The sequence below is a fragment of the Manacus candei genome, unplaced genomic scaffold (genome assembly GCF_025592945.1).
Source record: "Manacus candei isolate 608988 ecotype Guabito, Panama unplaced genomic scaffold, ASM2559294v1 h1tg000045l, whole genome shotgun sequence".
Classification (NCBI taxonomy): Eukaryota; Metazoa; Chordata; class Aves; order Passeriformes; family Pipridae; genus Manacus; species Manacus candei.
The window spans coordinates 4046491-4060102 of record NW_026138093.1 but is presented as its reverse complement, the minus strand read 5'-3'; the positions used below and the strand labels follow the sequence as shown (position 1 = coordinate 4060102).

Here is a 13612-nt window from a genome sequence, read left to right as displayed (position 1 = left end):
CAGTTTGGCTTCTGACTTCTTCAGCAGCTGCTTCAATCTTCTCTCAGTACCTCAGGACCATGGGCTAGGCTGCAAACACACCGTGGGGCTCATTAAAATCCAGAAATCCCTCAGGATCTTTTTGTTTTCCTTTAATTGTCTTCAAGGCAATTTCAAAACAAGTCTTCAAATTTTGTACTTGTTTTGTTTTAATTCAATGATGGCTATTTTTTAGTTCAGAGAAGAGGTGATAGAGGTGTTCTTCAAGTGATCTTGATGCTGAGTGTCTCCTCAGGAGATCCACACTGACCCTGGATGATCAACCTTGCTCCTCACCCCCCAACCTCACCAGTTCTGACATGGCCCATCTTGGACTGACAGCTAATGCAACTCCAAACACACTGTGGGACCATTAAAACACAGGAAAACAAATTATTTCCCTTTCTTTTAATTGTCTTCAAGTCATCAAGATTTCTACAGCTAATTGGAGTTGTTTTGTAGTTTAGCTAAGGAGGAAGATTTTAAAGTGGACGTCATGAAAAAAATATATTTTTTGATGAAAGAGAATGATTTACACAGAGTCTTGGGTCAGGGTGCAAAGGATTTTGATCCAAAGATAAGGGGGCAAAAGACATTAGTAGCACTTAATCATTGACCTATTGAACAATTATCAAGTGGTTCAATAGCATTTGCCACAATTTTAACAGTGACTGAATTATAGATTCACAATAACAACATTCCCACCACAGTCAATTCACACCCACACCCAGGCAGAGATGTGTGGACGCATCAAGAGCTGGGTGCGCAAAGGTCCCTCTCCCAAATTCTCCTTGTTGTCAGGGAAACACTCCCCCAAATCCCTTTGTGTTTCCCAACAGACAAGGGTCACAGCTGGAGGAGTGTTTGTTGAGGGGGATCAGAATTGTCCTGGGCATCAGGGAGGGTCTTTGGAGTGTTGCAAACTGGAGGGTTCCCGAGCTGGGAGAGGCTGCCAGAGGTGTCCCAGTGAGAGGGAGGTGCTGGGGAGCTGCCAGGGCCTCCCTCAGCCCCGCTGGTTGTGGGCTCCCAAGGGGACTGGCTTTAGTTATCTGCTGAATTTCCATCCTGGTGTCAGGAATGACTGGAGTTTCCAAACTATTTGGGAATTGTATCCAAACTGTTCCATTTGGGCTGTGATTCAGGCAGGGAATGTTCCAAGGCATTCATGGGATGACTGATTATCCTGTGTTCCCCAACTGTTCCACTCTGGATTGTTCCCACCTGTATCATCCAGGAGCACCTGGTCCAGTCCAGGGACACTTCCCCACACCCCTGGTCCAGTCCAGGGGCTCTTCATTGCTCAGCTGGTTTGGTCAAGGCTTGTCAGGAATTCCTGAGATCATCGACCAGGCCTGAGGAGAATGGGGGGAGGATGCACCACCACAGAGGCTTCTAAGAAAGATGTGGAAAAACATTTTGTAGGGCCTAGATATGGTGTGATAGGACAAATCATTTTAAACTAAAAAATGGTAGCTTTGAAGTAGATATAACCAAGAAGTTTTTATATTGAGGGTGGTGAAACACTGGCACAGATGCCAAGAGAGGTGATGCCTCATCCCTGGAAATGTTCAAGGGCAGCTTCGATGGGACTCTGAGCAATGTGATCTAGTTGTGGATGTTTCTGCTTAGTGCAGAGGGTTGGACTTGATGAATGTCAAAGATCCTTTCCTACCAAAACTCTTCCATCATTCTACTGGAGCCAAGGCTGACAAGGATCTCCCAGGTTTCAGACTCAGCTGAGCATCTCCTTTGATGGCCCATCTGGCAGCTCTGCAAAAAGCTGCTGCAAAGAACCTCCAGACCTAAAGGAGCTTCTGTGCTGGGCTGAGCTGTGGCTCTCAGGGCTGGGGCTTGGCTTTTGGCTGACAGGTGCCCACCAAGGCTCTCTCACTGCTTCTCCTTCTCCACCCCCCTTGGTGCCTTCAGGGTTGTTTCTCCCACATTTCTCTCACTCCTCTCTGGGTTACAGCACCCTGGATTTTATCCTTTCTCCAAAGGGTGATCACAGAGGTGCCTCTGGAATTGCTTTTTGGCTCAGCTTTGGGCACTGGCTGGTCCATTTTGGAGCCACCTGAAACTGGCTCTCTCTGACACAGAGTCAACTCCTGATCTCCTCTTCCCTAAGGGAAACCTACAGCCCCCTCCCTGCTACCAAACCTGATCCACAGGGTCATTCAAGTGCCCAGGAATACAGGAGGTCTTTGATCCCATTATTCCTCAGGTTGGTTAAACAAGACTTTGTCCTCTTCCTGTCCCTGACTGCAGGTTCTTTCTGTCAGAGTAGAGCTGTGCTGGACCTCAGCCGTGCTTTGCTCCAGAGCCTGCTGGGGTGGGGGCAGATGGCAATGGAAGAGTTGGGTTGGACTGGATGATCCTTGTGGGTCCCTTCCACCTCAGCATATTCTGTCATTCTGTGTTTGTTTGGGTTTGGTTTGGTTGGGTTTGGTCTTTTTCCCTCCTTTTGATTTTCCTTTCCTCTGACCCATGAGTTTTTTCTTCATTGTCTTGAGCCTTGCTGGGCACCTGATGGCAAGACAAGTTTATCCCACTCACTCATCTTGACCACATTTTTGTCCTAGTCACCATTAACTAGACGAGGTTTCTCACAGACTCGCTGCAACTTGGCATCATCCACAAAGGAGTGGAAAGTGCATTTCATCCCATCACCCAGAGACATAATAAAGATGTTCCATAGAAATGGTCAAGGGCTGGTCCCTGATGGATGTCACTGGGAGTTGCTGCCAAGAGGAATTTGTGCCATGACTTTTGACCCTCATCAGTCATTCAACTTCCCACCCACCACATGTTTCACTTGTCCAGTCCAGTTGTCACCAGTCTGGCTCTAAGGAGATCACAGGAGACCATGTCCAGGGCCTTGCTGAAGTCTGGGCACAGAACATCCCCTTCTTTTCCCTCCCACAGGGGTTCTGCAATCCCTGCCTTGTCCTTCCCATGCCTGGGAATGGCTGCAGGAGGACTTGCCCTATCCCCTTCTCTGCAGAGCCTGAGCAGTCTGGAACTCTGCCAACCCTCCTTGCTGCCCTGTTTGCAGACTGGTTCCATGTCTGCCTTTCCCAAGGCCCCAGGAAGCTCTGGGATGGCTCTGGCCTTTCCAAGGGTTTGGGAGAGGTCTCCCAGTGACACTGCCCAGCCTTCTCAATATCCCTGACACCAAAACCTTTTTTATTGCCCCACAGTTCCATTTTCGTGTACAAGACACAACACATATTCTCATGGTTCTTCAGAAGAAAATTAGAAGTGATTTCATTATAGAGGTCAACTGGTGGAGCAGCCCAGTCTGGTCTGGCCCCACAGCAGTGCCCAGCCCAGGGTGCTGCAGAGCTCTGGGCACTTCCCCCACAGCCCCAGCCCCTCTGAAGGGGGCACAGCAGCTCTTGGGGGACACAGAGGAGTCTCAGCATCCCCATCAGCTCAGGGGTTGGACACTCACCATGGCAGCAGGAAATGGAGGTCAGGGAAACTGCAGGAGCCCTGGTGTCACCTGCAGGAGATGCCCAGCACAGCCTGACTGTGCCCCTCAGTGCCAGCCCCTCTGCCCAGCCCAGCCCAGAGTCCTGGCCCAGGGACAGAGCAGCCTGTCCCCAGGGGGGGCTGCAGAAAGAGGTTTCTCTGTGTCAGGGATTCCTCTTTGCAGGCCCAGAAATGCTACCTTGCTCTTCTGCAGGGACATCCCTTTGCCCAGGTCAGTGTGTCCAGGCTGCCTTGGCCAGTTGCAGATCCCAGCCTGGGATCCCTGCAGGGCCCTGAGCTGGAGGTGCTGCTCTGCACAGGGAGGGGCTGTGGCACCCTGGGCTGAGCCTGCACTGGCCATGCTGGTCAGGGTGGGGAGCAGACCCAGCAGGATGGGGATCACTCCTCTCCACTCTCTGCCATAGTCCTGGAAGGCTCAGTAGCCAAGAACAAGGCTGGGCAGGACCATGGGCTGTTTCCAATGGCACAAAGGGCAGGGCAGGGCTCCACTCCATCCAGCCTGTGGGCTGGAGAGTTCTTCAGGACACCCTCCTGGAAAGCCCACCCCTGGCTCTGGTACAGCCCCCCCTGAACTGGGGAGGCACAAGGGGAGTTCACTGCGGGTGAGACGAGTCACTGGCCAGAGTCCTTTCTCTGTTCCTGCTGCATCCCCTGGGGTTGCAGAACTCTCCTGTACCAGTTCACAGGCAGATTTAGGACTTGATATCTGGGTGACTCCACCCTGGGCAGGATTCTGCTCCAAGGCTCCATTCCCTGCTGACTGGATGGGACGGGCTGTCCCTGCAGATCCTCTGTGCTCTCCTGCACTTCCTGAGTTCCTACAGACAAGTCCTCACCTGCCATCAGAGCCCTCACAAGCTGCAGAGCCCCAGGCAGGTGATGTGGAGACCATTTGCCATTGGCCACCAGCACAGGACATCTGAACCAGCCCTCAGTCCCTCAAGTGCCCCAGTGAGTCACTTCTCTCACTGCAGGGACTGAATGGGGAAACAAGCAAAGCAATGAGACTTTGGAGAGTCTATTCCTTGGCCTTGTTCTTTACACCAACCTTTCAAAAAGAACAAAGCCTTCAGGAACTGCCCAGGGGGATCCCCTTTCCTGATGAAAATGATGTTAAGGAGCCCAGCTCTGACCCAGTAGTGCCCAGGGCCTGTCCCTGCCCATGGTCACAGGACTGACACACAGCAGGGACTGAGCTGCCAGAGCACTCAGGCCTTGGGCAAGGAGCAGAAAGGAGAGGGAGGCAGTGGAAAAACAGCATCTCTGAAAAGGCCAAGAGCTGCTGCTCCCTGGCAGTGCTCCTGTACCAGGACTCTTTACCCTTTCTCCTCTGCACACAGGCACTGCCCTCCAGCTTCAGGGAAGTTGTTGGAGGGAGAATCTGGAAAAAAGCATTCAAGACCTTTATTCTACTCAGATATTGTGATTCCTCATGTACAGAATAACAAAGGCAGGATGTTTAACAAAGAAATTGCTGCAGAAACTTTTATTTTGTTTAAATGCACACAGAGAATGATTTCACATTTACACAATTGTGGGTCAAAACAAAGAGAGAGTGAATTAGGTATGAGATGGAGAATAAATTTCTGTGTTAACAACATTTAAAGAGGAAAAAATGTAGGAAACGGCCCCCACCACCACTCTCAAAAGCTTTAGAAAGCAGGCTGGGCCAGTAAATGGTTACACAATGACTGTTGTGCAGAAGAAAACAGGCAGGTTATTGCTCTTGAAAAGCATCTAGTCATCATTTTCCTCAGGGCATCCTTGAGCTCCTGGTTCCTCAGGCTGTAGATGAGGGGGTTCAGTGCTGGAGGTAATACTGAGTACAGAACTGCCACCACCAGGTCCAGGGATGGGGAGGAGATGGAGGGAGGCTTCAGGTCGGAAAATATGGCAGTGCTGACAAACAGGGAGAGCACAGCCAGGTGAGGGAGGCAGGTGGAAAAGGTTTTGTGCTGTCCCTGCTGAGAGGGGATCCTCAGCACAGCCCTGAAGATCTGCACATAGGAGAAAACAATGAAAATGAAACAACCGAACACTAAACAGACACTAACCACAATGAGCCATATTTCCCTGAGGTAACCTGAGTGTGAGCAGGAGAGCTTGTGGATGGCAGGGATTTCACAGAAGAACTGGCCCAGGGCATTGCCCTGGCACAGGGGCAGGGAAAATGTATTGGCTGTGTGCAGCAGAGTATGGAGAAACGCAGTGGCCCAGGCAGCTGCTGCCATGTGGGCACAAGCTCTGCTGCCCAGGAGGGTCCCGTAGTGCAGGGGTTTGCAGATGGCAACGTAGCGGTCGTAGCACATGATGGTGAGGAGGGAAAACTCTGCTGACATGAAGAAATAAAAGAAAAGGACCTGTGCAGCACATCCTGTGTAGGAGATGGTTGTGGTGTCCCAGAGGGAATTGTGCATGGCTTTGGGGACAGTGGTGCAGATGCAGCCCAGGTCTGTGAGGGAGAGGTTGAGCAGGAAGAAGCCCATGGGGGTGTGCAGGTGGTGGTCACAGGCTACGGCGCTGAGGATGAGGCCGTTGGCCAGGAGGGCAGCCAGGGAGATGGCCAGGAAGAGCCAGAAGTGCAGGAGCTGCAGATCCCGCCTGTCTGCGAATGCCAGGAGGAGGAACTGGGGCATGGAGCTGCTGTTGGACATTTGCTGCTTCTGGGTGTTTGTTTCCCACACAGGAGAAGAAGACAGTAAGAGGCCAGTTAGTGTGGACTTATCTAAACAAAGTCAAAGCTGTATTCTACAGACACTCCCCATGTCACACACAGACAACCTTTTGATTTCCTAGGAGATCTTCCTTCAGCTCCAGTGCTGGGTCCCTACTGAACAGCATTTTCACTGTTTTAGCATCACTGTGCTTCTGTACAGGGGTTTCACATAACAAGGAGATGTTAAGGGACAGGTTTCCATCCTGGAGTGGAATTCAGAGCTTGGAAGGAAACCTCAGGGAGACAACCAAGTGTCCTTACGATGGCATTTGATTTAAGCAGACTCAGCTCCTTCCCCAGCACCACAGGCTGCACTGGTAGGGATCATATTCCGTTTGCAGGTGCAAAAAGGACATCTCAGACTAGTCCTGATGGGTCTAGTAGAGGTGATGCTGGTGCTGCCCACAGGCAGAGCAGTGGCTGAAAGCACATTAGGAAGCTCAGACAGACCTACTGAGCACTCTCAGTTCAGATGTCTCAGGGACTTGTCAAAAATAATACTTTCTTAATTATTTATTCCTCCCATTCCTCAAGAGTAGGAAACTGGAAACACAATCTCAGGAAATTTCTTTAACCTTATAAAAATCTTTGTCTTGGAAATATTCTGAGAGGGAGCTGAAGCTCTGAGCATGTCCTCCTCCTCTGCACTCCAGATGCTCTCAAGTTGCACTTACAGAATCTGTAGTTGGTGGGCAGTGCCAGCTTTCCCAGATGCCTCCAAAAGCTGCAGTCCCATTGCCCTGCATGAACAGACTTCCTGTGCCAAGGTCTGTTAAAAATTCTCCCCCAGTGAGGTCTCAGCATCATTCTACGTCTGACAGCCTTTAACTTCTCTCTGTCTCACTCCCCTGCCCTTGGTGCTGCAGGCAGTGCCCTCAGCCCTGCTGGACTGTGCAGAGGAGCTGCTCACCAGCAGAGTTGTCTCTTTGAAGCTCTTCTTGATTGCCAGGAGCTCCCTGTGTGCCAGAAGCCCGGCCCAGCTCAGCAGCACAGCAACAGCCCCAGGCATTTCATGACCCTCAGGGGACGTTGAGGTTATTTACATGAGACTCAGTCCCTGAGAGGAAGTTCAAACAACTTCTCAAGAAGTCAAAATGAGATTGAAACACTAAAGTTTCCTTTAGTGCTAATGAGTCTCACTGAGGGACACAACTGAGACCATGTCCCCAGGTTCCAGTTAAAGCAGAAAACTACAGACAGTGATGACAAGGATGGACAAGCAAGGGAAAGGTGGCTCTGATGCTGAATAAACTTTGACTTGTTTCCTTAATCAAATGGGCCAAGCCCTGACCCCCAGCCCCTGGGAAGGCAGGTCCTGTCCCTGCCTCATTCCTCAGGGCTCTTCCTGGGGCACTGGGATGTGGGATGTGCAATGCCAAGGGCAGGACCATGGGGTGGCACCTGCCAGGCTGCTGAGCAGGGACAAGGAGGCCATGAGGCCCCAGGGCTGCAAGGGCCACTCCCCTCCTCCTGGCCTCAGGGGCACAGACAGCAACCATGGCCAAAGGCCTGCAGAAGGTGGCTCTGTCAGGGCCTTTCAGCTTCTCCCCATCCCTGTCTCCTCTCCAGCCCAGGCTGTCCTACGGTGTCCATGCCCTGCCCCTTTCCCTGCAGGCTGTCGTCATCCCCCCGGTTGCCCCACCTGGCTGGCACCTTCCTGCACTGACATCTCTGCGTCCTCCCTGGCTCTTCCTGCACACACAAAGCCTTGGGCTCATCCAGACTCCTTCTGGGTGATGTGTTGCACCACACCTTTGCCCTCAGAGTGAAACTCCTTTCTCTTTGTTTCCAGTTTTGACCTCCCTAGCTGAACTTGGTATTATTTCTTTATTTCTCATGGTCTTTTCTGCTATGAGAAATGGATCCACCATCTCTAAATCCTCCCTTCAAGCCCTCTGAGGGCTGTCCTGTACCGTCCTCAGTCTCCACACCATTGAGGCCACAGCTCCTTAGCCCCTCTCTAGTGCTCATGTGCTTGAGACCTTTAAAGCCCATCTTGGGAGATCTCCGGGCACTCACTAATTTTTTTGCAGATGAAAATGTCGTGCTCATAGTCTAAGGAAATCCCAGGGATACTTGTTACCAAGGCCTGTAGTGGCAGAACATGGGACAGTGGCTTTGAACTGAAAGAGAAGAGTTTTATATTGTATAATAAGAGGAAATATTTAGCAATAAGGGCGGCAAGAACTGGACCAGGTTTCCAGAGAAGTGGATGTCCCATCACTCCATTTGTCCAAGGTCAGGGACTATGAGTAACCTGAATTAGTAAAAGATGTCACTGTCCATGTCCAGAGACTTGGACCACATGACCTTCTAGCTCCCTTCCAAGCCAAATAATTTTGTCATTCTTTTGAGTCTGAAGTCCCAAACTCCTTCTCCAAAGAATTTCCATTTTTGAGGACATGAATTGCCATGTTTTTGGAGAAACCCTTCTAAGTCCAAAAAATAAAAAAAATAATTGAAAGGAAGTTCCAAGGTATCTGTGTGAAACTTGAAACAAGTGGGTCAATGGCAGAACCTCTCAGGGTGACCTTGCAGCTGAGGATGGGGGATTTGGCCTTGGGCTCTGAGACTCATAATGGGCAGACAGAAAGGGGATTTGGGGACTGGGCAAGACTTGTCATGGGATGTCTAAGAAAGAACCAAAGCAAGGGTAGAATCCCAGTGGTTTCTGGAGGAAACAGCATGAAAAAAGAGAGAGAAAAGAGGCTGAAAAAGCTGGTCATGATAAACAGGAGGCTGGTCAAGACACATCCCTGGCTGTGCCCTGCAAGTGATCCCCACAGCCTGTCCCGTTTTCTTGATAACTCCATTGTCAAGAAGTTTCTGTGGGGAGAGACCTCTCTACTCCTGGCACGGATCATGGCCCAAGTTCCAGTCACTGGAGCTGGAGCCACAAATAGTCAGGTCTTGTGTTTTTTGGAAGACCAAACTCTGCCCAGACTGGGGTGTGTGTGTGTTGGAAGCACAAAAGGGTGAAGGAAATGCAAAGCTAAACACCCAATGGAGCCTGACTTTGTCCCTAAGTGGGGGATGAGAATTGGACCCAACATGTGCAGGGACAGATGGAGGGGTTTGTCCCCCTGGCCCTGCCCAGAAGGGACACCTTTCACGAAGGGTTGTGGCCTTGGCTGTGCTGAGGGTTGCCCCGGGCAATACAGCTTGGGATTGCAGTGGCACTGTCAGGGCTCTGCAGAGCTCCTGGCAGTTCCTGCATTTGTCCCCAGCAATGCCAGAGACCTGCAGGGGTTGCAGTCAATCACTTGTGCTCTTTGGGACCCCGCCTGGCTCTGCTGAATGGGAGCAGGCCTGGAGTTCCCAGACTGTTCCTGCATCCAGGGTCGGGCCTGCAGTGATGTTTGTGCAGCATTCAATTGGTGCAGTGGCAGGATGGCCATGGATCCATTCCTGCAGAAACACAATGGGGCTCCATCCCAGGCAGGGATAGAATGGGCCCACAAATTTTGGAAGGATAAGAACCAGAGAGTTTTGGCCCTGTGGAATCCCATGGAACCAAAGGAACCCTGGGACATGGCAGAACCTCCTGGAATAAAGGGGACATTGTGACCCTGCAGCACCTCATGGAACCAAAGGGAGTCTGGGACGTGGCAGGGCCTGATGGAAACAAAGGAACCTCCCTGGGAACAAAGGGACCCTGGGACACTGCCAAAACTGAGGGAGACAAGGGAACCCCAGGACACTGTGGAATCTCATGGAATCCAGGGTCCATTGGAATACACTGGGGCCTCCTGGAACCAAAGGGAACATGGGACGCCGTGGAATCTAGTGGAATCAAAAGGACCTTGGGCCTTTGTGGAACCTCATGGAATCAAGGGTCCATTGAGACACTGGAGAAAATGATGGAATCAGTGGGCCATTGTAACAGTGCATGGCCTTATGGAGCCCAAGAATGCTGGGAAACAGTGCAACCTCCTGTAATCATAGAGCCATTGTCCCACTGCAGTGCCTCAAAGAATAAGGGGTCCAATCTTTGCTTTGGATTTTGTCAACAAATTAAATTTAAGGAATTACAGAAGTGCGATTGAACCACTTTTGCCCCACTGGTTTTAATGGTTGACCAAATGAGAGTATTTATAAAAAAAAAGAAACATTTATTTATACAATTGATCAGACAAATTATCTTAATCAGAATTGTGTACTACACAGTATAAATGCTAAAATTACTAGTTGTTCAGTATAAGATAGGATAGTGCACTATATTGAAGCAATTATTGAAACAATAGAACGGCTGGGACTGATTCATCACTGGATGGATGTAGCCCAGGACTGTGTATTCTATGGCTTTCCATGCCATTTCCCAGAAACTGTTGTCGGTAGAGGCCTGTGAGATAGGAAGATGTTCCTGTCCTCATACCCTTTTATGGAATTCCCTACTCTGAGGGAAAGACTGAACATTCCTGCCTGAATTGGAGAATATATAAACTTGGAGTTTCGGAACCTTTTTACCACTCATGGTAAAACTACAGAGGAAGACTGCAGCTCACCGCTCTCAACCAGACTGAGACACCACCCTCAACTGGACTGCAATCACCACTTTTGACCAGACTGCAACAGCTCTCCCACCAGCAGGGTTTTCCCCTCTGCCTTTACTTTGGACTCGAGGGGGGGGGGGGGGCAAGGAACACCACTCTGTTCATGCCCCAGGGTGCTGGGTTATACATTTGGGTTTTGTGGGTTAAGACCAATTGTTTGTCTGTATAATTGTACGTATTGTATTATTTTATTAAATTGTTATTCTGACTTATAATCTCTCCTTTGAGTTGAGTTCATTTCCCCTGCTGGTTTACCTTTAAACCAGCACACTGTTCCATCCACTCTTGTGCTGGGTGAACACAGTTTCACTCCGAGCTAGTTCTGGGTTATTGCCAAGTCCATGTCACTTGCATGCAGCCCAGAGAAGCTCCTTTATGCCTTAGTCCTGATGGTAAGGGAGAGAAATAGTACGGGCTCTAAAGTTGTGCCTTTGTTTCCAAGACGGCAAAGGAGGAGCTAATGATTCCATGGATCCAAACAGCAGTTTGCTTGTAAAAGTTTGAGAAAAAAAACCAAACAAACAAAAAAAAAAACAAAAACAAAACAAAAAAAAAAAAAACAAAAAAAAACACAAAAAACAAAACAAAAAAAAAAAAAAAACCAAAAACAAAAAACAAGAAACCAAAAAACCCTCTACATTTCTTCTGAGTAGAGAAGGTGCAGAGGAGATGAGAATTTTTGAGGCCAAGATAGTTATAAACATTTGGAGGCCAAGAAGCTCACCGTGTGCAGTCAGGTAATGAGTACAATAAAATCAGGTGGGGAGGAAGCTGAGTGTGTAGAGAACAGATCAACATCTTGATCCTATGGCAAGGAGATACCTGGTGCTTTCTGCTGTCAGCCAGGGTCTGTGGCTGAGGTGTGATGCTTGTGCTTTGGGGTGCTTGCAGGGGTTGATGAATAGGTGTGGAGCAGATTGGTGGTATTTTTGTTGTTGTTTGGGAACACTCAGGTACCCTGTGGGTAGGCTTGAGGTTGATGTCCTGAAGGTGTTGTCTCTGAGACAGTCAGTACTGTGACTGAGTGTGGGACAGAACGGCCCCAGCCCAGCTGCAGTGGCTGAGCTGAGGTGTTGCCTGAGGCAGAGCAGAGTTGCCGGGGGTTTGCTGAGTGGGTGTGTGCCCAGCCTGCCAGGCTCCCTGTGGCACTGGAGAGCAACTGCTGGTGGGACCTGTGCTAAAGCAGTTTTAAATGTGCCCCAGAGCCCTAGGGACAAGGGCAGCCTGAAGTGCCCTTGTCCCTGTGTGTGTGCCCACAGCACAAGGGGCAAAAGCAAGGCAGGAATGGGCCTGTGAGCTACAGGGCTGAGGTTTGTGGCGATTGAGTTCCACAAAGATGCAGGTCAGGGGGAGAAAGCAAATGTTTATTAATGTAAGGTGAAGGGGAGGGATGAAGCTTCTTAAGGTAATGGGAAAGGGAGGGATGAGGTGTGGGCAGGAGAAGGGAAGGGGAGGGGAGGGAAGAGAAGGTTTGGGAAGGGAAGGCTTGGGAAGGTTTGGGAAGGGAAGGTTTGGGAAGGGAAGGGAAGGTTTGGCAAGGGGAGGAGAGGGAAGGAAAGGTTTGGGGAGGGGAAAGGAGGGGAGGGAAGGGGAGGGAAGATTTGGGGAGGGGAGGGGAGAGGAGGGAAGGTTTGGGAAGGTTTGGGGAGGGAAGGAAAGGGGATGGAGGGGAAGGGAGGGAGGGGATCTGATATTAATCTAAGGGGAAGGGGAGGGATGAATCTTCTTAAGCTAAGGGGAAAGGGAGGGATGAAGTGTGGACAGGGGAAGGTTTGGGGAGGAAAGGGAAGGTTTGGGAAGGGGAGGGGAGGGGAGAGGAGGGGAGCTGATGTGTATTAATCTAAGGGGAAGGGAAGGGAAGGGATGAACCTTCTTAAGCTAAGGGGAAAGGGAGGATTAAGTGTGAGCAGGAGAAGGTTTGGGAAGGTTTGTAAAGGTTTGGGAAAGGGAAGAGAAGGTTTGGGAAGGGAAGGTTTGGGAAGGTTTGGGGAGGGAAGGGGAGGGGAGGGGAGGGGAGGGGAGGGAAGGGGAGGGGAGGGAAGGGGAGGGGGGAGGGGAGCTTGTGTTTATTACTCTAAGGGGAAGGGGAGGGATGAAGCTTCTTAAGTTAAGGGGAAAGGGAGGGATGAAGTGTGGGCAGGAGAAGGGAAGGGGAGGGGAGGGAATGGAAGGTTTGGGAAGGTTTGGGGAGGGAAGGAAAGGGGATGGAGGGGAAGGGAGGGGAAGGGAGCCGATATTAATCTAAGGGGAAGGGGAGGGATGAATCTTCTTAAGCTAAGGGGAAAGGGAGGGATGAAGTGTGGACAGGGGAAGGTTTGGGGAGGAAAGGGAAGGTTTGGGAAGGGGAGGAGAGAGGAGGGGAGCTGATGTTTATTAATCTAAGGGGAAGGGATGAACCTTCTTAAGCTAAGGGGAAAGGGAGGATTAAGTGTGGGCAGGAGAAGGTTTGGGAAAGTTTGGGAAGGTTTGGGAAGGTTTGGGAAGGTTTGGGAAGGTTTGGGAAAGGTTTGGGAAGGGAAGGTTTGGGAAGGGAAGGGGCTGTTCATAGAGATGGGCAGGCCAGGAGCTGCCTGGCCTTGCCGGCTGGCTCAGTTGGGCCCAGCATCAGCTGAATCTCCAGCTCCCATGAGAAGTGGTCTCGTCCCTTGGTCTTCCAGTGCTGTTGGGGGGATGCAGGTTGTCTGGCTGGAGATTACTTTGTTACTGCCCGTCTGAAAGCGGACAAGAATTCAGTCCGCATGGTGCAGTAGGACGGGCAGTCGTCCTGGCTCATGGCTTCAAAGGCTGGAAGAGAGAGGAACGGAGCCACAGTCAGAGCCTGGATGTGTGGGAA

The 13612-nt window shown here is 50.6% G+C and overlaps 2 protein-coding genes and 2 pseudogenes across 6 annotated transcripts in view; 1 reads left to right on the top strand and 3 right to left on the bottom strand.

The window, feature by feature from the left end:
- LOC127474815 (zinc finger protein 208-like) overlaps positions 1–13612 on the bottom strand; it is a 1262639-nt pseudogene that overhangs the window by 566133 nt on the left and 682894 nt on the right.
- Positions 1–13612, top strand: part of LOC127474817 (zinc finger protein 850-like) — a 594864-nt pseudogene that overhangs the window by 273120 nt on the left and 308132 nt on the right.
- The window catches only part of LOC127475002 (B-cell antigen receptor complex-associated protein alpha chain-like), a 249560-nt gene that overhangs the window by 218907 nt on the left and 17041 nt on the right, over positions 1–13612 (bottom strand). The gene's annotated exons all lie outside the window — the stretch shown is intronic.
- Positions 12861–13612, bottom strand: part of LOC127474818 (uncharacterized) — a 220356-nt gene continuing 219604 nt past the window's right edge. For all 5 annotated transcript variants that reach the window (XM_051796121.1, XM_051796118.1, XM_051796119.1 and 2 more), the window contains 2 exons: positions 13177–13563; positions 12861–12877 (listed from right to left, as the gene is read on the bottom strand). In XM_051796121.1, coding sequence (XP_051652081.1) covers positions 13472–13563 — 92 coding nt within the window. In that variant the 3' untranslated portion in view covers positions 12861–12877; positions 13177–13471. The remainder of the gene's footprint in view (positions 12878–13176; positions 13564–13612) is intronic.